The sequence below is a fragment of the Salvelinus fontinalis genome, chromosome 30 (genome assembly GCF_029448725.1).
Source record: "Salvelinus fontinalis isolate EN_2023a chromosome 30, ASM2944872v1, whole genome shotgun sequence".
NCBI classification, from domain to species: Eukaryota; Metazoa; Chordata; class Actinopteri; order Salmoniformes; family Salmonidae; genus Salvelinus; species Salvelinus fontinalis.
In genome coordinates, this window is record NC_074694.1 from 8,117,508 (window position 1) to 8,144,181 (window position 26,674).

The following is a 26,674-nucleotide window of genomic DNA, read 5'->3' on the forward strand; positions in this document are numbered from 1 at the left end:
CCCAAGCCTAGTGTGTTTATGGTATACTACCCAAGTCTAGTGTTAATAGTGTATATATGGTATACTACCCAAGCCTAGTGTATATATGGTATACTACCCAAGCCTAGTGTTAATAGTGTGTATATGGTATACTACCCAAGCCTAGTGTTAATAGTGTATATATGGTATACTTCCCAAGCCTAGTGTATATATGGTATACTACCCAAGCCTAGTGTTAATAGTGTATATATGGTATACTACCCAAGCCTAGTGTTAATAGTGTGTTTCTGGTATACTACCCAAGCCTAGTGTATATATGGTATACTACCCAAGCCTAGTGTGTGTATGGTGTACTACCCAAGCCTAGTGTTAATAGTGTGTATATGGTATACTACCCAAGCCTAGTGTATATATGGTATACTACCCAAGCCTAGTGTATATATGGTATACTACCCAAGCCTAGTGTTAATAGTGTGTGTATGGTATACTACCCAAGCCTAGTGTTAATAGTGTGTATATGGTATACTACCCAAGCCTAGTGTATATATGGTATACTACCCAAGCCTAGTGTATATATGGTATACTACCCAAGCCTAGTGTTAATAGTGTGTGTATGGTATACTACCCAAGCCTAGTGTTAATAGTGTGTGTATGGTATACTACCCAAGCCTAGTGTTAATAGTGTATATATGGTATACTACCCAAGTCTAGTGTGTGTATGGTATACTACCCAAGCCTAGTGTTAATAGTGTGTATATATGGTATACTACCCAAGCCTAGTGTGTGTATGGTATACTACCCAAGCCTAGTGTTAATAGTGTGTATATGGTATACTACCCAAGCCTAGTGTGTGTATGGTATACTACCCAAGCCTAGTGTTAATAGTGTGTATATGGTATACTACCCAAGTCTAGTGTGTGTATGGTATACTACCCAAGCCTAGTGTTAATAGTGTGTATATGGTATACTACCCAAGCCTAGTGTGTTTATGGTATACTACCCAAGTCTAGTGTTAATAGTGTATATATGGTATACTACCCAAGCCTAGTGTATATATGGTATACTACCCAAGCCTAGTGTTAATAGTGTATATATGGTATACTACCCAAGCCTAGTGTATATATGGTATACTACCCAAGCCTAGTGTTAATAGTGTATATATGGTATACTACCCAAGCCTAGTGTTAATAGTGTATATATGGTATACTACCCAAGCCTAGTGTTAATAGTGTGTTTCTGGTATACTACCCAAGCCTAGTGTATATATGGTATACTACCCAAGCCTAGTGTGTGTATGGTATACTACCCAAGCCTAGTGTTAATAGTGTGTATATGGTATACTACCCAAGCCTAGTGTATATATGGTATACTACCCAAGCCTAGTGTATATATGGTATACTACCCAAGCCTAGTGTTAATAGTGTGTGTATGGTATACTACCCAAGCCTAGTGTTAATAGTGTATATATGGTATACTACCCAAGTCTAGTGTGTGTATGGTATACTACCCAAGCCTAGTGTTAATAGTGTATATATGGTATACTACCCAAGTCTAGTGTGTATATGGTATACTACCCAAGCCTAGTGTGTATATGGTATACTACCCAAGCCTAGTGTTAATAGTGTGTATATGGTATACTACCCAAGTCTAGTGTGTGTATGGTATACTACCCAAGCCTAGTGTTAAAAGTGTGTATATGGTATACTACCCAAGTCTAGTGTTAATAGTGTGTGTATGGTATACTACCCAAGTCTAGTGTGTGTATGGTATACTACCCAAGCCTAGTGTTGATAGTGTATATGGTATACTACCCAAGCCTAGTGTTGATAGTGTGTATATGGTATACTACCCAAGCCTAGTGTTAATAGTGTATATATGGTATACTACCCAAGCCTAGTGTATATATGGTATACTACCCAAGCCTAGTGTTAATAGTGTGTGTCTCTCCTCAGGCCCAGATACTCTTCCTGCAGGGAGAGAGGAACGGACAGGAGAACCTGAAGAAGGATCTCGTCAGGAGGATTAAGATGCTGGAGTATGCCCTCAAACAGGAGAGGTACCCTGCATCTCATGACATCTTATAGAGTATGCCCTCAAACAGGAGAGGTACCCTGCATCTCATGACATCTTATAGAGTATGCCCCCAAACAGGAGAGGTACCCTGCATCTCATGACATCTTATAGAGTATGCCCTCAAACAGGAGAGGTACCCTGCATCTCATGACATCTTATAGAGTATGCCCCCAAACAGGAGAGGTACCCTGCATCTCATGACATCTTATAGAGTATGCCCTCAAACAGGAGAGGTACTCTGCATCTCATGACATCTTATAGAGTATGCCCTCAAACAGGAGAGGTACCCTGCATCTCTTGACATCTTATAGAGTATGCCCTCAAACAGGAGAGGTACCCTGCATCTCATGACATCGTACCACACTGCCTTCTATCATCATCACCTGGCATAATACTGACATCATCATTACATCACACAGCATCATCACATGACCCTGTGACCTTTCACATTTTAATTCACCACACTGATAATGACCAGAGGGCCTGACAGCCAAAGACGTCTCTACGTCACGTCTTCAAATGACCATGAGACTTAACACAGCAGAAAATCAGAGAGGCTACAATGACCGATGACAGGGGGATAAAGAGAGTCCCCTGATGTTGTGATGTGCCTGTACAGCGGAAGGAATGCTTTTGTTGGCTAACGGTAACTATATACACGGGGTACCAGTACTGAGTCGATTAATACACAATGAGTAACGGTAACTTGGCTATATACACGGGGTACCAGGCTATATACACGGGGTACCAGGCTATATACACGGGGTACCAGGCTATATACACGGAGTACCAGGCTATATACACGGGGTACCAGGCTATATACACGGGGTACCAGGCTATATACACGGAGTACCAGGCTATATACACGGGGTACCAGTACTGAGTCAATTAATACACAATGAGTAACGGCTATATACACGGGGTACCAGGCTATATACACGGGGTACCAGGCTATATAAACGGGGTACCAGTACTGAGTCAATTAATACACAATGAGTAACGGTAACTTGGCTATATACACGGGGTACCAGGCTATGTACACGGGGTACCAGGCTATATACACGGGGTACCAGGCTATATACACGGGGTACCAGGCTATATACACGGGGTACCAGGCTATATACACGGGGTACCAGGCTATATACACGGGGTACCAGGCTATATACACGGGGTACCTGGCTATATACATGGGGTACCAGGCTATATAAACGGGGTACCAGTACTGAGTCCATTAATACACAATGAGTAACGGTAACTTGGCTATATACACGGGGTACCAGGCTATATACACGGGGTACCAGTACTGAGTCAATTAATACACAATGAGTAACAGTAACTTGGCTATATACACGGGGCACCAGTACTGAGTCAATGCCATGCGACAGCAGAGAGAACAGTCTATGACTAGGATAGCTGGAGTCTTTGACAATTTTTAGGGCCTTCCTCTGACACCGCCTGGTATAGAGGTCCTGGATGGCAGGAACCTTGGCCCGGGTGATGTACTGGCCTGTACGCACCACACTCTGTAGTGCTTTGCGGTCGGATGCCAAATGGTTACCATACCAAGCGGTGATGCAGCCAATCAAGCTGCTCTCAATGGTGCAGCTGTGGGACTTTTTGAGAATCTAAGGGCCCATGCTGAATTTTTTTCACTGAGGAGCTTGACGTTCTTGACCCACTCCACTACAGCCCCGTTGATGTGGATGGGGGTGTGCTCAGCCCTCCGTTTCCTGTAGTCCACGATCAGCTCCTTTGTCTCTTTGAGGGAGAGGTTGTTGTCCTGGCTTCACATTGCCAGATCCTACCACCGTCGTGTCTGTAAACTTAATGATGGTGTTGGAGTCGTGTGTGAACAGGGAGTACAGGAGGGCACTCAGCACGCACCCCTGAGGGGCCCCCGCGTTGAGGGTCATTGTGGCGGATGTGTTGTTGAATAAATTAATAAATACAGGCAGCCTGCAGCAGATCCTTAATGATGATGATGATGATGAATAAATACAGGCAGCCTGCAGCAGATCCTTAATGATGATGAATAAATACAGGCAGCCTGCAGCAGATCCTTAATGATGATGATAATGATGAATAAATACAGGCAGCCTGCAGCAGATCCTTAATGATGATGATGAATAAATACAGGCAGCCTGCAGCAGATCCTTAATGATGATGATGAATAAATACAGGCAGCCTGCAGCAGATCCTTAATGATGATGATGAATAAATACAGGCAGCCTGCAGCAGATCCTTAATGATGATGATGATGATGGATAAATACAGGCAGCCTGCAGCAGATCCTTAATGATGATGATGATGAATAAATACAGGCAGCCTGCAGCAGATCCTTAATGATGATGATGAATAAATACAGGCAGCCTGCAGCAGATCCTTAATGATGATGATGATAATGATGGATAAATACAGGCAGCCTGCAGCAGATCGTTAATGATGATGAATAAATACAGGCATCCTGCAGCAGATCCTTAATGATGATGATGATGATGGATAAATACAGGCAGCCTGCAGCAGATCCTTAATGATGATGATGGATAAATACAGGCAGCCTGCAGCAGATCCTTAATGATGATGATGGATAAATACAGGCAGCCTGCAGCAGATCGTTAATGATGATGAATAAATACAGGCAGCCTGCAGCAGGTCCTTAATGATGATGATGATGATGGATAAATACAGGCAGCCTGCAGCAGATCCTTAATGATGATGATGGATAAATACAGGCAGCCTGCAGCAGATCCTTAATGATGATGATGAATAAATACAGGCAGCCTGCAGCAGATCCTTAATGATGATGATGATGAATAAGTACAGGCAGCCTGCAGCAGGTCCTTAATGATGTGTTACACCTGTACTGGCTTGTCATCTCGTTAGTCACTATGTTACACCTGTACTGGCTTGTCATCTCGTTAGTCACTATGTTACACCTGTACTGGCTTGTCATCTCGTTAGTCACTATGTTACACCTGTACTGGCTTGTCATCTCGTTAGTCACTATGTTACACCTGTACTGGCTTGTCATCTCGTTAGTCACTATGTTACACCTGTACTGGCTTGTCATCTCGTTAGTCACTATGTTACACCTGTACTGGCTTGTCATCTCGTTAGTCACTATGTTACACCTGTACTGGCTTGTCATCTCGTTAGTCAGTATGTTACACCTGTACTGGCTTGTCATCTCGTTAGTCAGTATGTTACACCTGTACTGGCTTGTCATCTCGTTAGTCACTGTTACACCTGTACTGGCTTGTCATCTCGTTAGTCACTATGTTACACCTGTACTGGCTTGTCATCTCGTTAGTCACTATGTTACACCTGTACTGGCTTGTCATCTCGTTAGTCACTATGTTACACCTGTACTGGCTTGTCATCTCGTTAGTCAGTATGTTACACCTGTACTGGCTTGTCATTTCTTTAGTCACTATGTTACACCTGTACTGGCTTGTCATCTCGTTAGTCAGTATGTTACACCTGTACTGGCTTGTCATCTCGTTAGTCACTATGTTACACCTGTACTGGCTTGTCATCTCGTTAGTCAGTATGTTACACCTGTACTGGCTTGTCATCTCGTTAGTCAGTATGTTACACCTGTACTGGCTTGTCATCTCGTTAGTCACTATGTTACACCTGTACTGGCTTGTCACCTCGTTAGTCAGTATGTTACACCTGTACTGGCTTGTCATCTCGTTAGTCAGTATGTTACACCTGTACTGGCTTGCCATCTCGTTAGTCAGTATGTTACACCTGTACTGGCTTGTCATCTCATTAGTCAGTATGTTACACCTGTACTGGCTTGTCATCTCGTTAGTCAGTATGTTACACCTGTACTGGCGTGTCATCTAGTTAGTCAGTATGTTATTTAGATGGGTGGAGTCATTTAGATGGGTGGAGTCATTTAGATGGGTGGAATCATTTAGATGGGGGGAATCATTTAGATGGGGGGAATCATTTAGATGGGGGGAATCATTAAGATGGGGGGAATCATTTAGATGGGTGGAATCATTTAGATGGGTGGAATCTTTTAGATGGGGGAATCATTTAGATGGGGGAATCATTAAGATGGGGGGGAATCATTTAGATGGGTGGAATCATTTAGATGGGTGGAATCTTTTACATGGGGGGAATCATTAAGATGGGGGGAATCATTAAGATGGGTGGAATCATTTAGATGGGTGGAATCATTTAGATGGGTGGAATCATTTAGATGGGTGGAATCATTTAGATGGGTGGAATCATTTAGATGGGTGGAATCATTTAGATGTGTGGAATCATTTAGATGGGTTGAATCATTTAGATGTGTGGAATCATTTAGATGTGTGGAATCATTTAGATGGGTGGAATCATTTAGATGGGTGGAATCATTTAGATGGGTGGAATCATTTAGATGGGTGGAATCATTTAGATGTGTGGAATCATTTAGATGGGTTGAATCATTTAGATGTGTGGAATCATTTAGATGTGTGGAATCATTTAGATGGGTGGAATCATTTAGAAAGTTAAATAAAGACACAGACTAAAAAATACAGTATTTGGAGACTGTTTAGGCCCAAAAATAAGGGGTTAAATACATTTATCTCTCAGATATTGGACAGAGATATAGGACAGAGATATAGGCCCTGGCTAGTTAACAGGAATGGCCCTGGCTAGTTAACAGGAATGCGCTGGTTAGTTAACAGGAACTGTGATCCCAAGTTATTATACTGATTAAAGTACGGACAATGTTTCTCTGTCGGGCTTAATCATCAGCATCTTTTAACAGTTGTTTCTGCTTTCTCTTCCAGGGCCAAGTACCACAAGTTAAAATATGGAACAGAGTTGAACCAAGGAGACGTGAAACCTCCCAGCCATGACTACGGTAGGCCATCTTACACCCCTCTTTACCTATGGCGGTACTAAATCCTAGAGATTGCAGCATTCACCTGAATCCTGTCTGGGTGTTTAGGCTTTTACACATATCTTATCCAATAGTTTCACCATGTCTTTTCCTGAGAACTATCATGTAATAATGATAGTTGTTCCCCGAGCCACTTAGTTATCACTTTTGCCTTATGGCAAGGTGCTCCATCAAGCTGGAAAATGCATTTTTCGTCACCAAACTGTTCATGGATGGTTGGGAGAAGTTGCTCTCGGAGGATGTGTTGGTACCATTCTTTATTCATGGCTGTGTTCTTAGGCAAAATTGTGAGTGAGCCCACTCCCTTGGCTGAGAAGCAACCCCACACATGAATGGTCTCAGGATGCTTTACTGTTTCACAGGACACAGGACTGATGGTAGCGCTCACCTTGTCTTCTCCGGACAAGCTTTTTTCCGGATGCCCCAAACAATCGGAAATGGCTTTTATTGACAATTACATGAAGTTGATGCAAAGAGTCAATATTTGCAGTGTTGACCCTTCGTCAAGAAGGGCAGCAAAGATTTTCTCTGAATCATCAGAGAAATCAGAGAAAATCTTTGCTGCCCTTCTTGACACCAGGCCATCCTCCAAAAGGCTTTGCCTCACTCTGCACTCACACCTGCCTGCTGCCATTCCGGAGCAAGCTCTGTACTGGTGGTGCCCCGATCCCGCAGCTGAATCAACTTTAGGAGACGGTCCTGGCGCTTGCTGGACTTTCTGGAGCGCCCTGAAGCCTTCTTCACAACAATTGAACCGCTCTCCTTGAAGTTCTTGATGATCCGATAAATGGTTGATTTAGGTGCAATCTTACTGGAAGCAATATCCTTTCCATGTGAAGCCCTTTTTGTTCAAAGCAATGATGACGGCATGTGTTTCCTTGCAGTTAACCATGGTTGACAGAGGACGAACAATGATTCCAAGCATCACCCTCCTTTTGAAGCTTCCAGTCTGTTTTTCGAACTCGATCAGCATGACAGAGTGATCTCCAGCCTTGTCCCTGTCAACACTCACACCTGTGTTAATGAGAGAATCAATGACATGATGTCAGCTGGTCCTTTTGTGGCAGGGCTGAAATGCAGTGGAAATGTTTTTTGGGGATTCAGTTCATTTGCATGGCAAAGAGGGACTTTGCAATTAATTGGAAATCCTCTGATCTCTCTTCATAACATTCTGGAGTATATGCAAATTGCCATCATACAAACTGAGGCAACAGACTTTGTGAAAGTCAATACTTTTGGACACGACTGTACATGTAGGTAGAGTTATTAAAGTGACTATGCATAGATAATAACAGAGAGTAGCAGCAGTGTAGAATAGGGGGGGGGGGGGACAATGGAAATAGTCTGGGTAGCCATTTGATTAGATGTTCAGGAGTCTTATGGCTTGGGGGTAGAAGCTGTTTAGAAGCCTCTTGGAGCTAGACTTGGTGCTCCGGTACCGCTTGCCCTGCAAAGGCAGAGAGAACAGTCTATGACTAGGGTGGCTGGAGTCTGACAATTTTTAGGGCCTTCCTCTGACACCGCCTGGTATAGAGGTCCTGGATGGCAAGAACCTTGGCCCGGGTGATGTACTGGGCCGTAAGCACTACCCTCTGTCGTGCCTTGCGGTCGGAGGCCGAGCAACTGCCATACCAGGCAGTGATGCAACCCGTCAGGATGCTTTCGATTGTGCAGCTGTAAAACCTTTTGAGGATCTGAGGACCTATGCCAAATCTTTTCAGTCTCCTGTTGGGGAATAGGTTTTGCCGTGCCCTCTTCACGACTGTCTTGGTGTGCTTGGACCATGTTAGTTTGTTGGTGATGTGGACACCAAGGAACTTGAAGCTCTCAACCTGCTCAAGACATCTCCTTTGTCTTGATCATGTTGAGGGAGAGGTTGTTATCCTGGCACCACACTGCCAGGTCTCTGACCTCCTCCCTATAGGCTGTCTCGTCGTTGTCGGTGATCAGGCCTACAAATGTCATCAGCAAACTTAATGATGGTGTTGGAGTTGTGCCTGGCCATGCAGTCATGGATGAAGAGGTAGTACAGCAGGGGACTGAGCACGCACCCCTGAGTGGCCCCCGTGTTGAGGATCAGTGTGGCGGATGTGTTGTTACCTACCCTCACCACCTGGGGGCGTCCCGTCAGGAAGTCCAGGTTCCAGTTGCAGAGGGAGGTGTTTAGTCCCAGGATCCTTAGCTTAGTGATGTGCTTTGAGGGCACTATGGTGTTGAGCACTGAGCTGTAGTCAATGAATAGCATTCTCACCAGGTGTTCTTTTTGTCCAGGTGTGAAAGGGCAGTGTGGAGTGCAATAGAGGTTGCATCATCTGTGGATCTGTTTGGGCGGTATGCAAATTGGAGTGGGTCAATGGTTTCTGGGATGATGGTGTTGATGTGAGCCATGACCAGCCTTTCATTGCTGCAGACGTGAGTGCTACGGGTCGGTAGTCATTTAGGCTGTTTGCCTTTGTGTTCTTGGGCACAGGGACTATTGTGGTCTGCTTGAAACATGTTGGTATTACAGATTCCGACAGGGAATCTGTCACTGGGTAGCTCTCAGCTGTGCTTCCCTTTGTAGTCTGTAATAGTTTACAAGCCCTGCCACATCCGACGAGAGTTGGAGCCGGGTGTTGTACGATTCGATCTTAGTCCTGTATTGATGCTTTGCCTGTTTGATGGTTTGTCTGAGAGCATAGCGGGATTTATTATAAGCTTCTGGGTTAGAATCCCACTCCTTGAAAGCGGCAGCTCTAGCCTTTAGCTCAGTGCGAATGTTGCTTGTCATCCATGGCTTCTGGTTGGGGTATGTACGTACAGTCATTGTGGGGGGGACGTCCTTGATGGCTTATTGATGAAGCCAGTGACTGATGTGGTGTTCTCCTTAATCCCATCGGAAGAATCCCGGAACGTATTCCAGTCTGTGCTGCAGAACAGTCCTGTAGCGTAGCATCTGCTTCATCTGACCACTTCTTTATTGATCTAGTGGCGATTCCTGCTTTATCTAGTGGCGATTCCTGCTTTAGTTTTTGCTTGTAAGCAGGTATCAGGAGGATAGAATTATGGTCAAATTTGCCATAATTTGTGTGTGGAGTAATGATGGTCCAGAGTTTTTTTTATTTTTTATTTTTTATTTTTTTACTTCTGGGTTCACATTTAACATGCTGATAGAAATTAGGTTAAACTGATTTAAGTTTCTCTGCACTAGGAGCGCCGCCTCTGGATGGGCGTTTTCCTGTTTGCTTGGTGGTGGAATACATGGTGGAATACAGCTCATTGAGTGCGGTCTTAGTGCCCGCAGCGGTCTGTGGTGGAATGTAGACAACTACGAAAAATACAGATGAAAACTCTCTAGGTAGATAGTGTGGTCTACAGCTTATCATGAGATACTCTACCTCAGGTGAGCAAAACCTTGAGACTTCCTTAGCTATCGTGCACCAGCTGTTGTTTACAAATATCCATAGGCCCCCGCCCCGTATCTTACCAGAGGCTGCTGTTCTATCCTGCCGATAGAGTGTATAACCCGCCAGCTGTATGTTGATATTGTCGTCGTTCAGCCACGACTCGGTGAAACATTTTTATTTATTTATTTTACCGTTATTTTACCAGGTAAGTTGACTGAGAACACGTTCTCATTTGCAGCAACGACCTGGGGAATAGTTACAGGGGAGAGGAGGGGGATGAATGAGCCAATTGTAAACTGGGGATTATTAGGTGACCATGATGGTTTGAGGGCCAGATTGGGAATTTAGCCAGGACACCGGGGTTAACACCCCTACTCTTACGATAAGTGCCATGGGATCTTTAATGACCTCAGAGAGTCAGGACACCCGTTTAACGTCCCATCCGAAAGACGGCACCCTACACAGGGTAGTGTCCCCAATCACTGCCCTGGGGTATTGGGATATTTTAGACCAGAGGAAAGAGTGCCTCCTACTGGCCCTCCAACACCACTTCCAGCAGCATCTGGTCTCCCATCCAGGGACTGACCAGGACCAACCCTGCTTAGCTTCAGAAGCAAGCCAGCAGTGGTATGCAGGGTGGTATGCTGCTGGCATAAGATATTACAGTTTTTAATGACCCGTTGGTAGGATATATATACGTGCTTTCAGTTCGTCCCATTTATTTTCTAGCGATTTAACGTTAGTTAACAGTTCAGAAATGCAGAGGCAGATCCTCACAAGGCACCCCGATCTCTTTCCGTGAAATTTGTTTCTTTCTCCCGTGAATGACGGGGATGAGGGCCTGTACGGATGTTTTTAGTATATCCTTCCCGTCCGACTCATTAAAGAAAAATTATTCGTCCAACTCATTTTTATTTTTATTTTTTTTATTTCACCTTTATTTAACCAGGTAGGCTAGTTGAGAACAGGTTCTCATTTGCAACTGCGACCTGGCCAAGATAAAGCATAGCAGTGTGAACAGACAACAACACAGAGTTACACATGGAGTAAACAATAGACAAGTCAATAACATGGTAGAAAAAAGAGAATCTATATACAATGTGTGCAAAAGGCATGAGGTAGGCAATAAATCGAATAATTACAATTTAGCAGATTAACACTGGAGTGATAAATCATCAGATGATCATGTGCAAGAAGAGATACTGGTGTGCAAAAGAGCAGAAAAGTAAATAAATAAAAGCAGTATGGGGGTGAGGTAGGTAAATTGGGTGGGTAGTTTACAGATGGACTATGTACAGCTGCAGCGATCGGTTAGCTGCTCGGATAGCAGATTTTTAAAGTTGTTGAGGGAGATAAAAGTCTCCAACTTCAGAGATTTTTGCAATTCGTTCCAGTCGCAGGCAGCAGAGAACTGGAAGGAAAGGCGTCCAAATGAGGTTTTGGCTTTAGGGATGATCAGTGAGATACACCTGCTGGAGCGCGTGCTACGGGTGGGTGTAGCCATCGTGACCAGTGAACTGAGATAATGCGGCACTTTGCCTAGCATAGCCTTGTAGACGACCTGGAGCCAGTGGGTCTGACGACGAACATGTAGCGAGGGCCAGCCGACTAGGGCATACAGGTCGCAGTGGTTTGTCGTATAAGGTGCTTTAGTAACAAAACGGATGGCACTGTGATAAACTGCATCCAGTTTGCTGAGTAGAGTATTGGAAGCTATTTTGCAGATGACATCGCCGAAGTCGAGGATCGGTAGGATAGTCAGTTTTACTAGGGTAAGTTTGGCGGCGTGAGTGAAGGAGGCTTTGTTCCGGAATAGAAAGCCGACTCTAGATTTGATTTTGGATTGGAGATGTTTGATATGAGTCTGGAAGGAGAGTTTGCAGTCTAGCCAGACACCTAGGTACTTATAGATGTCCACATATTCTAGGTCGGAACCGTCCAGGGTGGTGATGCTAGTCGGGCGTGCGGGTGCAGGCAGCGAACGGTTGAAAAGCATGCATTTGGTTTTACTAGCGTTTAAGAGCAGTTGGAGGCCACGGAAGGAGTGTTGTATGGCATTGAAGCTCGTTTGGAGGTTAGATAGCACAGTGTCCAGGGAAGGGCCGGAAGTATACAGAATGTTGTCGTCTGCGTAGAGGTGGATCAGGGAATCGCCCGCAGCAAGAGCAACATCATTGATGTATACAGAGAAAAGAGTCGGCCCGAGAATTGAACCCTGTGGTACCCCCATAGAGACTGCCAGAGGACCGGACAACATGCCCTCCGATTTGACACACTGAACTCTGTCTGCAAAGTAGTTGGTGAACCAGGCAAGGCAGTCATTAGAAAAACCGAGGCTATTGAGTCTGCCGATAAGAAAATGGTGATTGACAGAGTCGAAAGCCTTGGCCAGGTCGATGAAGACGGCTGCACAGTAATGTCTTTTATCGATGGCGGTTATGATATCGTTTAGTACCTTGAGCGTGGCGGAGGTGCACCCGTGACCGGCTCGGAAACCGGATTGCACAGCGGAGAAGGTACGGTGGGATTCGAGATGGTCAGTGATCTGTTTGTTGACTTGGCTTTCGAAGACCTTAGCTAGGCAGGGCAGGATGGATATAGGTCTGTAACAGTTTGGGTCCAGGGTGTCTCCCCCTTTGAAGAGGGGAATGACAGCGGCAGCTTTCCAATCCTTGGGGATCTCAGATGATACGAAGGAGAGGTTGAACAGGCTGGTAATAGGGGGTGCGACAATGGCGGCGGACAGTTTCAGAAATAGGGGGTCCAGATTGTCAAGCCCAGCTGATTTGTATGGGTCCAGGTTTTCCAGCTCTTTCAGAACATCTGCTATCTGGATATGGGTAAAGGAGAAGCTTCGTTGTTCTGTTGTCCAGAAGCTCTTTTCGGCCATAAGAGATGCTGTGTTGTGGTTTAATGTTTATGTGATAGTTGCTCAGCATATTTCTCTGTGTGTCTCTGTCCACAGATGAGGTGATTGAGAATGAGACTCCTGGGTCCTTGAACAACCAGCTGTCCTGGAAACAAGGCCGCCAGCTCCTCAGACAGTGAGTTACTATACTATACTACTAACCCTGGTAACAAGGTCACCAGCTCCTCAGACAGTGAGTTACTATACTATACCACTAACCCTGGTAACAAGGTCCTCAGCTCCTCAGACAGTGAGTTACTATACTATACCACTAACCCTGGTAACAAGGTCCTCAGCTCCTCAGACAGTGAGTTACTATACTATACCACTAACCCTGGTAACAAGGTCCTCAGCTCCTCAGACAGTGAGTTACTATACTATACCACTAACCCTGGTAACAAGGTCCTCAGCTCCTCAGACAGTGAGTTACTATACCACTAACCCTGGTAACAAGGTCATCAGCTCCTCAGACAGTGAGTTACTATACTATACCACTAACCCTGGTAACAAGGTCACCAGCTCCTCAGACAGTGAGTTACTATACTATACCACTAACCCTGGTAACAAGGTCCTCAGCTCCTCAGACAGTGAGTTACTATACTATACCACTAACCCTGGTAACAAGGTCCTCAGCTCCTCAGACAGTGAGTTACTATACTATACCACTCACCCTGGTAACAAGGTCCTCAGACAGTGAGTTACTATACTATACCACTAACCCTGGTAACAAGGTCACCAGCTCCTCAGACAGTGAGTTACTATACTATACCACTAACCCTGGTAACAAGGTCCTCAGCTCCTCAGACAGTGAGTTACTATACAATACCACTAACCCTGGTAACAAGGTCCTCAGCTCCTCGGACAGTGAGTTACTATACCACTAACCCTGGTAACAAGGTCACCAGCTCCTCAGACAGTGAGTTACTATACTATACCACTAACCCTGTTAACAAGGTCCTCAGCTCCTCAGACAGTGAGTTACTATACTATACCACTAACCCTGGTAACAAGGTCCTCAGCTCCTCAGACAGTGAGTTACTGTACTATACCACTAACCCTGGTAACAAGGTCACCAGCTCCTCAGACAGTGAGTTACTATACTATACCACTAACCCTGGTAACAAGGTCCTCAGCTCCTCAGACAGTGAGTTACTATACTATACCACTAACCCTGGTAACAAGGTCCTCAGCTCCTCAGACAGTGAGTTACTATACTATACCACTAACCCTGGTAACAAGGTCCTCAGCTCCTCAGACAGTGAGTTACTATACTATACCACTAACCCTGGTAACAAGGTCACCAGCTCCTCAGACAGTGAGTTACTATACTATACCACTAACCCTGGTAACAAGGTCCTCAGCTCCTCAGACAGTGAGTTACTATACTATACCACTAACCCTGGTAACAAGGTCCTCAGCTCCTCAGACAGTGAGTTACTATACTATACCACTAACCCTGGTAACAAGGTCCTCAGCTCCTCAGACAGTGAGTTACTATACTATACCACTAACCCTGGTAACAAGGTCCTCAGCTCCTCAGACAGTGAGTTACTATACCACTAACCCTGGTAACAAGGTCCTCAGCTCCTCAGACAGTGAGTTACTATACTATACCACTAACCCTGGTAACAAGGTCCTCAGCTCCTCAGACAGTGAGTTACTATACTATACCACTAACCCTGGTAACAAGGTCCTCAGCTCCTCAGACAGTGAGTTACTATACTATACCACTCACCCTGGTAACAAGGTCCTCAGACAGTGAGTTACTATACTATACCACTAACCCTGGTAACAAGGTCACCAGCTCCTCAGACAGTGAGTTACTATACTATACCACTAACCCTGGTAACAAGGTCCTCAGCTCCTCAGACAGTGAGTTACTATACTATACCACTAACCCTGGTAACAAGGTCCTCAGCTCCTCAGACAGTGAGTTACTAAACTATACCACTAACCCTGGTAACAAGGTCCTCAGCTCCTCAGACAGTGAGTTACTATACTATACCACTAACCCTGGTAACAAGGTCACCAGCTCCTCAGACAGTGAGTTACTATACTATACCACTAACCCTGGTAACAAGGTCCTCAGCTCCTCAGACAGTGAGTTACTATACTATACCACTAACCCTGGTAACAAGGTCCTCAGCTCCTCAGACAGTGAGTTACTATACTATACCACTAACCCTGGTAACAAGGTCCTCAGCTCCTCAGACAGTGAGTTACTATACTATACCACTAACCCTGGTAACAAGGTCCTCAGCTCCTCAGACAGTGAGTTACTATACCACTAACCCTGGTAACAAGGTCACCAGCTCCTCAGACAGTGAGTTACTATACTATACCACTAACCCTGGTAACAAGGTCCTCAGCTCCTCAGACAGTGAGTTACTATACTTTACCACTAACCCTGGTAACAAGGTCCTCAGCTCCTCAGACAGTGAGTTACTATACTATACCACTAACCCTGGTAACAAGGTCACCAGCTCCTCAGACAGTGAGTTACTATACTATACCACTAACCCTGGTAACAAGGTCCTCAGCTCCTCAGACAGTGAGTTACTATACTATACCACTAACCCTGGTAACAAGGTCCTCAGCTCCTCAGACAGTGAGTTACTATACCACTAACCCTGGTAACAAGGTCCTCAGCTCCTCAGACAGTGAGTTACTATACTATACCACTAACCCTGGTAACAAGGTCCTCAGCTCCTCAGACAGTGAGTTACTATACTATACCACTAACCCTGGTAACAAGGTCCTCAGCTCCTCAGACAGTGAGTTACTATACTATACCACTAACCCTGGTAACAAGGTCCTCAGCTCCTCAGACAGTGAGTTACTATACTATACCACTAACCCTGGTAACAAGGTCACCAGCTCCTCAGACAGTGAGTTACTATACTATACCACTAACCCTGGTAACAAAGTCCTCAGCTCCTCAGACAGTGAGTTACTATACTATACCACTAACCCTGGTAACAAGGTCACCAGCTCCTCAGACAGTGAGTTACTATACCACTAACCCTGGTAACAAGGTCACCAGCTCCTCAGACAGTGAGTTACTATACTATACCACTAACCCTGGTAACAAGGTCCTCAGCTCCTCAGACAGTGAGTTACTAAACTATACCACTAACCCTGGTAACAAGGTCCTCAGCTCCTCAGACAGTGAGTTACTATACTATACCACTATCCCTGGTAACAAGGTCCTCAGCTCCTCAGACAGTGAGTTACTATACCACTAACCCTGGTAACAAGGTCCTCAGCTCCTCAGACAGTGAGTTACTATACTATACCACTAACCCTGGTAACAAGGTCCTCAGCTCCTCAGACAGTGAGTTACTATACTATACCACTAACCCTGGTAACAAGGTCCTCAGCTCCTCAGACAGTGAGTTACTATACTATACCACTAACCCTGGTAACAAGGTCCTCAGCTCCTCAGACAGTGAGTTACTATACTATACCACTAACCCTGGTAACAAGGTCACCAGCTCCTCAGACAGTGAGTTACTATACTATACCACTAACCCTGGTAACAAGTTCACCAGCTCCTCAGACAGTGAGTTACTATACTATACCACTAACCCTGGTAACAAGTTCACCAGCTCCTCAGACAGTGAGTTACTATACTATACCACTAACCCTGGTAACAAGGTCCTCAGCTCCTCAGACAGTGAGTTACTATACTATACCACTAACCCTGGTAACAAGGTCCTCAGCTCCTCAGACAGTGAGTTACTATACTATACCACTAACCCTGGTAACAAGGTCCTCAGCTCCTCAGACAGTGAGTTACTATACTATACCACTAACCCTGGTAACAAGGTCCTCAGCTCCTCAGACAGTGAGTTACTATACCACTAACCCTGGTAACAAGGTCCTCAGCTCCTCAGACAGTGAGTTACTATACTATACCACTAACCCTGGTAACAAGGTCCTCAGACAGTGAGTTACTATACTATACCACTAACCCTGGTAACCTGTTCCTCAGCTCCTCAGACAGTGAGTTACTATACTATACCACTAACCCTGGTAACAAGGTCCTCAGCTCCTCAGACAGTGAGTTACTATACCACTAACCCTGGTAACAAGGTCACCAGCTCCTCAGACAGTGAGTTACTATACTATACCACTAACCCTGGTAACAAGGTCCTCAGCTCCTCAGACAGTGAGTTACTATACTATACCACTAACCCTGGTAACAAGGTCCTCAGCTCCTCAGACAGTGAGTTACTATACTACTAACCCTGGTAACAAGGTCCTCAGCTCCTCAGACAGTGAGTTACTATACTATACCACTAACCCTGGTAACAAGGTCCTCAGCTCCTCAGACAGTGAGTTACTATACTATACCACTAACCCTGGTAACAAGGTCACCAGCTCCTCAGACAGTGAGTTACTATACTATACCACTAACCCTGGTAACAAGGTCCTCAGCTCCTCAGACAGTGAGTTACTATACTATACCACTAACCCTGGTAACAAGGTCCTCAGCTCCTCAGACAGTGAGTTACTATACTATACCACTAACCCTGGTAACAAGGTCCTCAGCTCCTCAGACAGTGAGTTACTATACTATACCACTAACCCTGGTAACAAGGTCCTCAGCTCCTCAGACAGTGAGTTACTATACTATACCACTAACCCTGGTAACAAGGTACTCAGCTCCCCAGACAGTGAGTTACTATACTATACCACTAACCCTGGTAACAAGGTCCTCAGCTCCTCAGACAGTGAGTTACTATACTATACCACTAACCCTGGTAACAAGGTCCTCAGCTCCTCAGACAGTGAGTTACTATACTATACTATACCACTAACCCTGGTAACAAGGTCCTCAGCTCCTCAGACAGTGAGTTACTATACCACTAACCCTGGTAACAAGGTCCTCAGCTCCTCAGACAGTGAGTTACTATACTATACCACTAACCCTGGTAACAAGGTCACCAGCTCCTCAGACAGTGAGTTACTATACTATACCACTAACCCTGGTAACAAGGTCCTCAGCTCCTCAGACAGTGAGTTACTATACTATACCACTAACCCTGGTAACAAGGTCCTCAGCTCCTCAGACAGTGAGTTACTATACTATACCACTAACCCTGGTAACAAGGTCCTCAGCTCCTCAGACAGTGAGTTACTATACTATACCACTAACCCTGGTAACAAGGTCCTCAGCTCCCCAGACAGTGAGTTACTATACTATACCACTAACCCTGGTAACAAGGTCCTCAGCTACTCAGACAGTGAGTTACTATACTATACCACTAACCCTGGTAACAAGGCCACCAGCTCCTCAGACAGTGAGTTACTATACTATACCACTAACCCTGGTAATAAGGTCCTCAGCTCCTCAGACAGTGAGTTACTATACTATACCACTAACCCTGGTAACAAGGTCCTCAGCTCCTCAGACAGTGAGTTACTATACTATACCACTAACCCTGGTAACAAGGTCACCAGCTCCTCAGACAGTGAGTTACTATACTATACCACTAACCCTGGTAACAAGGTCCTCAGCTCCTCAGACAGTGAGTTACTATACTATACCACTAACCCTGGTAACAAGGTCCTCAGCTCCTCAGACAGTGAGTTACTATACCACTAACCCTGGTAACAAGGTCCTCAGCTCCTCAGACAGTGAGTTACTATACTATACCACTAACCCTGGTAACAAGGTCCTCAGCTCCTCAGACAGTGAGTTACTATACTATACCACTAACCCTGGTAACAAGGTCCTCAGCTCCTCAGACAGTGAGTTACTATACTATACCACTAACCCTGGTAACAAGGTCCTCAGCTCCTCAGACAGTGAGTTACTATACTATACCACTAACCCTGGTAACAAGGTACTCAGCTCCCCAGACAGTGAGTTACTATACTATACCACTAACCCTGGTAACAAGGTCCTCAGCTCCTCAGACAGTGAGTTACTATACTATACCACTAACCCTGGTAACAAGGTCCTCAGCTCCTCAGACAGTGAGTTACTATACTATACCACTAACCCTGGTAACAAGGTCCTCAGCTCCTCAGACAGTGAGTTACTATACTATACCACTAACCCTGGTAACAAGGTCCTCAGCTCCTCAGACAGTGAGTTACTATACTATACCACTAACCCTGGTAACAAGGTCCTCAGCTCCTCAGACAGTGAGTTACTATACTATACCACTAACCCTGGTAACAAGGTCCTCAGCTCCTCAGACAGTGAGTTACTATACTATACCACTAACCCTGGTAACAAGGTCCTCAGCTCCTCAGACAGTGAGTTACTATACTATACCACTAACCCTGGTAACAAGGTCACCAGCTCCTCAGACAGTGAGTTACTATACTATACCACTAACCCTGGTAACAAGGTCACCAGCTCCTCAGACAGTGAGTTACTATACTATACCACTAACCCTGGTAACAAGGTCACCAGCTCCTCAGACAGTGAGTTACTATACTATACCACTAACCCTGGTAACCAGGTCCTCAGCTCCTCAGACAGTGAGTTACTATACTATACCACTAACCCTGGTAACAAGGTCACCAGCTCCTCAGACAGTGAGTTACTATACCACTAACCCTGGTAACAAGGTCCTCAGCTCCTCAGACAGTGAGTTACTATACTATACCACTAACCCTGGTAACAAGGTCCTCAGCTCCTCAGACAGTGAGTTACTATACTATACCACTAACCCTGGTAACAAGGTCCTCAGCTCCTCAGACAGTGAGTTACTATACTATACCACTAACCCTGGTAACAAGGTCCTCAGCTCCTCAGACAGTGAGTTACTATACTATACCACTAACCCTGGTAACAAGGTACTCAGCTCCCCAGACAGTGAGTTACTATACTATACCACTAACCCTGGTAACAAGGTCCTCAGCTCCTCAGACAGTGAGTTACTATACTATACCACTAACCCTGGTAACAAGGTCCTCAGCTCCTCAGACAGTGAGTTACTATACTATACCACTAACCCTGGTAACAAGGTCCTCAGCTCCTCAGACAGTGAGTTACTATACTATACCACTAACCCTGGTAACAAGGTCCTCAGCTCCTCAGACAGTGAGTTACTATATTATACCACTAACCCTGGTAACAAGGTCCTCAGCTCCTCAGACAGTGAGTTACTATACTATACCACTAACCCTGGTAACAAGGTCCTCAGCTCCTCAGACAGTGAGTTACTATACTATACCACTAACCCTGGTAACAAGGTCCTCAGCTCCTCAGACAGTGAGTTACTATACTATACCACTAACCCTGGTAACAAGGTCACCAGCTCCTCAGACAGTGAGTTACTATACTATACCACTAACCCTGGTAACAAGGTCACCAGCTCCTCAGACAGTGAGTTACTATACTATACCACTAACCCTGGTAACAAGGTCCTCAGCTCCTCAGACAGTGAGTTACTATACCACTAACCCTGGTAACAAGGTCCTCAGCTCCTCAGACAGTGAGTTACTATACTATACCACTAACCCTGGTAACAAGGTCCTCAGCTCCTCAGACAGTGAGTTACTATACCACTAACCCTGGTAACAAGGTCCTCAGCTCCTCAGACAGTGAGTTACTATACCACTAACCCTGGTAACAAGGTCCTCAGCTCCTCAGACAGTGAGTTACTATACCACTAACCCTGGTAACAAGGTCCTCAGCTCCTCAGACAGTGAGTTACTATACTATACCACTAACCCTGGTAACAAGGTCCTCAGCTCCTCAGACAGTGAGTTACTATACCACTAACCCTGGTAACAAGGTCCTCAGCTCCTCAGACAGTGAGTTACTATACCACTAACCCTGGTAACAAGGTCCTCAGCTCCTCAGACAGTGAGTTACTATACCACTAACCCTGGTAACAAGGTCCTCAGCTCCTCAGACAGTGAGTTACTATACTATACCACTAACCCTGGTAACAAGGTCACCAGCTCCTCAGACAGTGAGTTACTATACTATACCACTAACCCTGGTAACAAGGTCCTCAGACAGTGAGTTACTATACTATACCACTAACCCTGGTAACAAGGTCCTCAGCTCCTCAGACAGTGAGTTACTATACCACTAACCCTGGTAACAAGGTCACCAGCTCCTCAGACAGTGAGTTACTATACCACTAACCCTGGTAACAAGGTCCTCAGCTCCTCAGACAGTGAGTTACTATACTATACCACTAACCCTGGTAACAAGGTCACCAGCTCCTCAGACAGTGAGTTACTATACTATACCACTAACCCTGGTAACAAGGTCCTCAGCTCCTCAGACAGTGAGTTACTATACTATACCACTAACCCTGGTAACAAGGTCCTCAGCTCCTCAGACAGTGAGTTACTATACCACTAACCCTGGTAACAAGGTCCTCAGATCCTCAGACAGTGAGTTACTATACTATACCACTAACCCTGGTAACAAGGTCCTCAGCTCCTCAGACAGTGAGTTACTATACCACTAACCCTGGTAACAAGGTCCTCAGCTCCTCAGACAGTGAGTTACTATACCACTAACCCTGGTAACAAGGTCCTCAGCTCCTCAGACAGTGAGTTACTATACCACTAACCCTGGTAACAAGGTCCTCAGCTCCTCAGACAGTGAGTTACTATACTATACCACTAACCCTGGTAACAAGGTCCTCAGCTCCTCAGACAGTGAGTTACTATACTATACCACTAACCCTGGTAACAAGGTCCTCAGCTCCTCAGACAGTGAGTTACTATACTATACCACTAACCCTGGTAACAAGGTCACCAGCTCCTCAGACAGTGAGTTACTATACTATACCACTAACCCTGGTAACAAGGTCCTCAGCTCCTCAGACAGTGAGTTACTATACTATACCACTAACCCTGGTAACAAGGTCCTCAGCTCCTCAGACAGTGAGTTACTATACTATACCACTAACCCTGGTAACAAGGTCCTCAGCTCCTCAGACAGTGAGGTAATATACTATACCACTAACCCTGGTAACAAGGTCCTCAGCTCCTCAGACAGTGAGTTACTATACTATACCACTAACCCTGGTAACAAGGTCCTCAGACAGTGAGTTACTATACTATACCACTAACCCTGGTAACAAGGTCCTCAGCTCCTCAGACAGTGAGTTACTATACCACTAACCCTGGTAACAAGGTCCTCAGACAGTGAGTTACTATACTATACCACTAACCCTGGTAACAAGGTCCTCAGCTCCTCAGACAGTGAGTTACTATACCACTAACCCTGGTAACAAGGTCACCAGCTCCTCAGACAGTGAGTTACTATACCACTAACCCTGGTAACAAGGTCCTCAGCTCCTCAGACAGTGAGTTACTATACTATACCACTAACCCTGGTAACAAGGTCACCAGCTCCTCAGACAGTGAGTTACTATACTATACCACTAACCCTGGTAACAAGGTCCTCAGCTCCTCAGACAGTGAGTTACTATACTATACCACTAACCCTGGTAACAAGGTCCTCAGCTCCTCAGACAGTGAGTTACTATACTATACCACTAACCCTGGTAACAAGGTCCTCAGCTCCTCAGACAGTGAGTTACTATACTATACCACTAACCCTGGTAACAAGGTCCTCAGCTCCTCAGACAGTGAGTTACTATACTATACCACTAACCCTGGTAACAAGGTCACCAGCTCCTCAGACAGTGAGTTACTATACCACTAAGCCTGGTAACAAGGTCCTCAGCTCCTCAGACAGTGAGTTACTATACTATACCACTAACCCTGGTAACAAGGTCCTCAGCTCCTCAGACAGTGAGTTACTATACTATACCACTAACCCTGGTAACAAGGTCCTCAGCTCCTCAGACAGTGAGTTACTATACTATACCACTAACCCTGGTAACAAGGTCCTCAGCTCCTCAGACAGTGAGTTACTATACTATACCACTAACCCTGGTAACAAGGTCCTCAGCTCCCCAGACAGTGAGTTACTATACTATACCACTAACCCTGGTAACAAGGTCCTCAGCTCCCCAGACAGTGAGTTACTATACTATACCACTAACCCTGGTAACAAGGTCCTCAGCTCCTCAGACAGTGAGTTACTATACCACTAACCCTGGTAACAAGGTCCTCAGCTCCTCAGACAGTGAGTTACTATACTATACCACTAACCCTGGTAACAAGGTCCTCAGCTCCTCAGACAGTGAGTTACTATACTATACCACTAACCCTGGTAACAAGGTCCTCAGCTCCTTAGACAGTGAGTTACTATACTATACCACTAACCCTGGTAACAAGGTCCTCAGCTCCTCAGACAGTGAGTTACTATACTATACCACTAACCCTGGTAACAAGGTCCTCAGCTCCTCAGACAGTGAGTTACTATACTATACCACTAACCCTGGTAACAAGGTCACCAGCTCCTCAGACAGTGAGTTACTATACTATACCACTAACCCTGGTAACAAGGTCACCAGCTCCTCAGACAGTGAGTTACTATACTATACCACTAACCCTGGTGACAAGGTCCTCAGCTCCTCAGACAGTGAGTTACTATACTATACCACTAACCCTGGTAACAAGGTCCTCAGACAGTGAGTTACTATACTATACCACTAACCCTGGTAACAAGGTCCTCAGCTCCTCAGACAGTGAGTTACTATACTATACCACTAACCCTGGTAACAAGGTCCTCAGACAGTGAGTTACTATACTATACCACTAACCCTGGTAACAAGGTCCTCAGCTCCTCAGACAGTGAGTTACTATACCACTAACCCTGGTAACAAGGTCCTCAGCTCCTCAGACAGTGAGTTACTATACTATACCACTAACCCTGGTAACAAGGTCACCAGCTCCTCAGACAGTGAGTTACTATACTATACCACTAACCCTGGTAACAAGGTCCTCAGCTCCTCAGACAGTGAGTTACTATACTATACCACTAACCCTGGTAACAAGGTCCTCAGCTCCTCAGACAGTGAGTTACTATGCTATACCACTAACCCTGGTAACAAGGTCCTCAGCTCCTCAGACAGTGAGTTACTATACTATACCACTAACCCTGGTAACAAGGTCCTCAACTCCTCAGACAGTGAGTTACTATACCACTAACCCTGGTAACAAGGTCCTCAGCTCCTCAGACAGTGAGTTACTATACTATACCACTAACCCTGGTAACAAGGTCCTCAGCTCCTCAGACAGTGAGTTGCTATACTATACCACTAACCCTGGTAACAAGGTCCTCAGCTCCTCAGACAGTGAGTTACTATACCACTAACCCTGGTAACAAGGTCCTCAGCTCCTCAGACAGTGAGTTACTATACTATACCACTAACCCTGGTAACAAGGTCCTCAGCTCCTCAGACAGTGAGTTACTATACCACTAACCCTGGTAACAAGGTCCTCAGCTCCTCAGACAGTGAGTTACTATACTATACCACTAACCCTGGTAACAAGGTCACCAGCTCCTCAGACAGTGAGTTACTATACTATACCACTAACCCTGGTAACAAGGTCCTCAGCTCCTCAGACAGTGAGTTACTATACTATACCACTAACCCTGGTAACAAGGTCCTCAGACAGTGAGTTACTATACTATACCACTAACCCTGGTAACAAGGTCCTCAGCTCCTCAGACAGTGAGTTACTATACTATACCACTAACCCTGGTAACAAGGTCCTCAGACAGTGAGTTACTATACTATACCACTAACCCTGGTAACAAGGTCCTCAGCTCCTCAGACAGTGAGTTACTATACCACTAACCCTGGTAACAAGGTCACCAGCTCCTCAGACAGTGAGTTACTATACCACTAACCCTGGTAACAAGGTCCTCAGCTCCTCAGACAGTGAGTTACTATACTATACCACTAACCCTGGTAACAAGGTCACCAGCTCCTCAGACAGTGAGTTACTATACTATACCACTAACCCTGGTAACAAGGTCCTCAGCTCCTCAGACAGTGAGTTACTATACTATACCACTAACCCTGGTAACAAGGTCCTCAGCTCCTCAGACAGTGAGTTACTATACTATACCACTAACCCTGGTAACAAGGTCACCAGCTCCTCAGACAGTGAGTTACTATACTATACCACTAACCCTGGTAACAAGGTCCTCAGCTCCTCAGACAGTGAGTTACTATACTATACCACTAACCCTGGTAACAAGGTCCTCAGCTCCTCAGACAGTGAGTTACTATACTATACCACTAACCCTGGTAACAAGGTCACCAGCTCCTCAGACAGTGAGTTACTATACTATACCACTAACCCTGGTAACAAGGTCCTCAGCTCCTCAGACAGTGAGTTACTATACCACTAACCCTGGTAACAAGGTCCTCAGCTCCTCAGACAGTGAGTTACTATACTATACCACTAACCCTGGAAACAAGGTCCTCAGCTCCTCAGACAGTGAGTTACTATACCACTAACCCTGTTAACAAGGTCCTCAGCTCCTCAGACAGTGAGTTACTATACCACTAACCCTGGTAACAAGGTCACCAGCTCCTCAGACAGTGAGTTACTATACCACTAACCCTGGTAACAAGGTCCTCAGCTCCTCAGACAGTGAGTTACTATACTATACCACTAACCCTGGTAACAAGGTCCTCAGCTCCTCAGACAGTGAGTTACTATACTATACCACTAACCCTGGAAACAAGGTCCTCAGCTCCTCAGACAGTGAGTTACTATACTATACCACTAACCCTGGTAACAAGGTCCTCAGCTCCTCAGACAGTGAGTTACTATACTATACCACTAACCCTGGTAACAAGGTCCTCAGCTCCTCAGACAGTGAGTTACTATACCACTAACCCTGTTAACAAGGTCCTCAGCTCCTCAGACAGTGAGTTACTATACTATACCACTAACCCTGGTAACAAGGTCCTCAGCTCCTCAGACAGTGAGTTACTATACTATACCACTAACCCTGGTAACAAGGTCCTCAGCTCCTCAGACAGTGAGTTACTATACCACTAACCCTGGTAACAAGGTCACCAGCTCCTCAGACAGTGAGTTACTATACTATACCACTAACCCTGGTAACAAGGTCCTCAGCTCCTCAGACAGTGAGTTACTATACTATAACACTAACCCTGGTAACAAGGTCCTCAGCTCATCAGACAGTGAGTTACTATACTATACCACTAACCCTGGTAACAAGGTCCTCAGCTCCTCAGACAGTGAGTTACTATACTATACCACTAACCCTGGTAACAAGGTCCTCAGCTCCTCAGACAGTGAGTTACTATACTATACCACTAACCCTGGTAACAAGGTCCTCAGCTCCTCAGACAGTGAGTTACTATACTATACCACTAACCCTGGTAACAAGGTCCTCAGCTCCTCAGACAGTGAGTTACTATACTATACCACTAACCCTGGTAACAAGGTCACCAGCTCCTCAGACAGTGAGTTACTATACTATACCACTAACCCTGGTAACAAGGTCACCAGCTCCTCAGACAGTGAGTTACTATA

At 45.3% G+C, this 26,674-nt stretch overlaps 1 protein-coding gene across 1 annotated transcript in view; it reads left to right on the forward strand.

The window, feature by feature from the left end:
- Nucleotides 1-26,674, forward strand: part of LOC129828442 (striatin-like) — a 151,300-nt gene that overhangs the window by 33,592 nt on the left and 91,034 nt on the right. Inside the window, exons 2-4 of the mRNA XM_055889489.1 lie at nucleotides 1,932-2,035; nucleotides 6,843-6,916; nucleotides 13,307-13,385. Coding sequence (XP_055745464.1) covers nucleotides 1,932-2,035; nucleotides 6,843-6,916; nucleotides 13,307-13,385 — 257 coding nt within the window. The remainder of the gene's footprint in view (nucleotides 1-1,931; nucleotides 2,036-6,842; nucleotides 6,917-13,306; nucleotides 13,386-26,674) is intronic.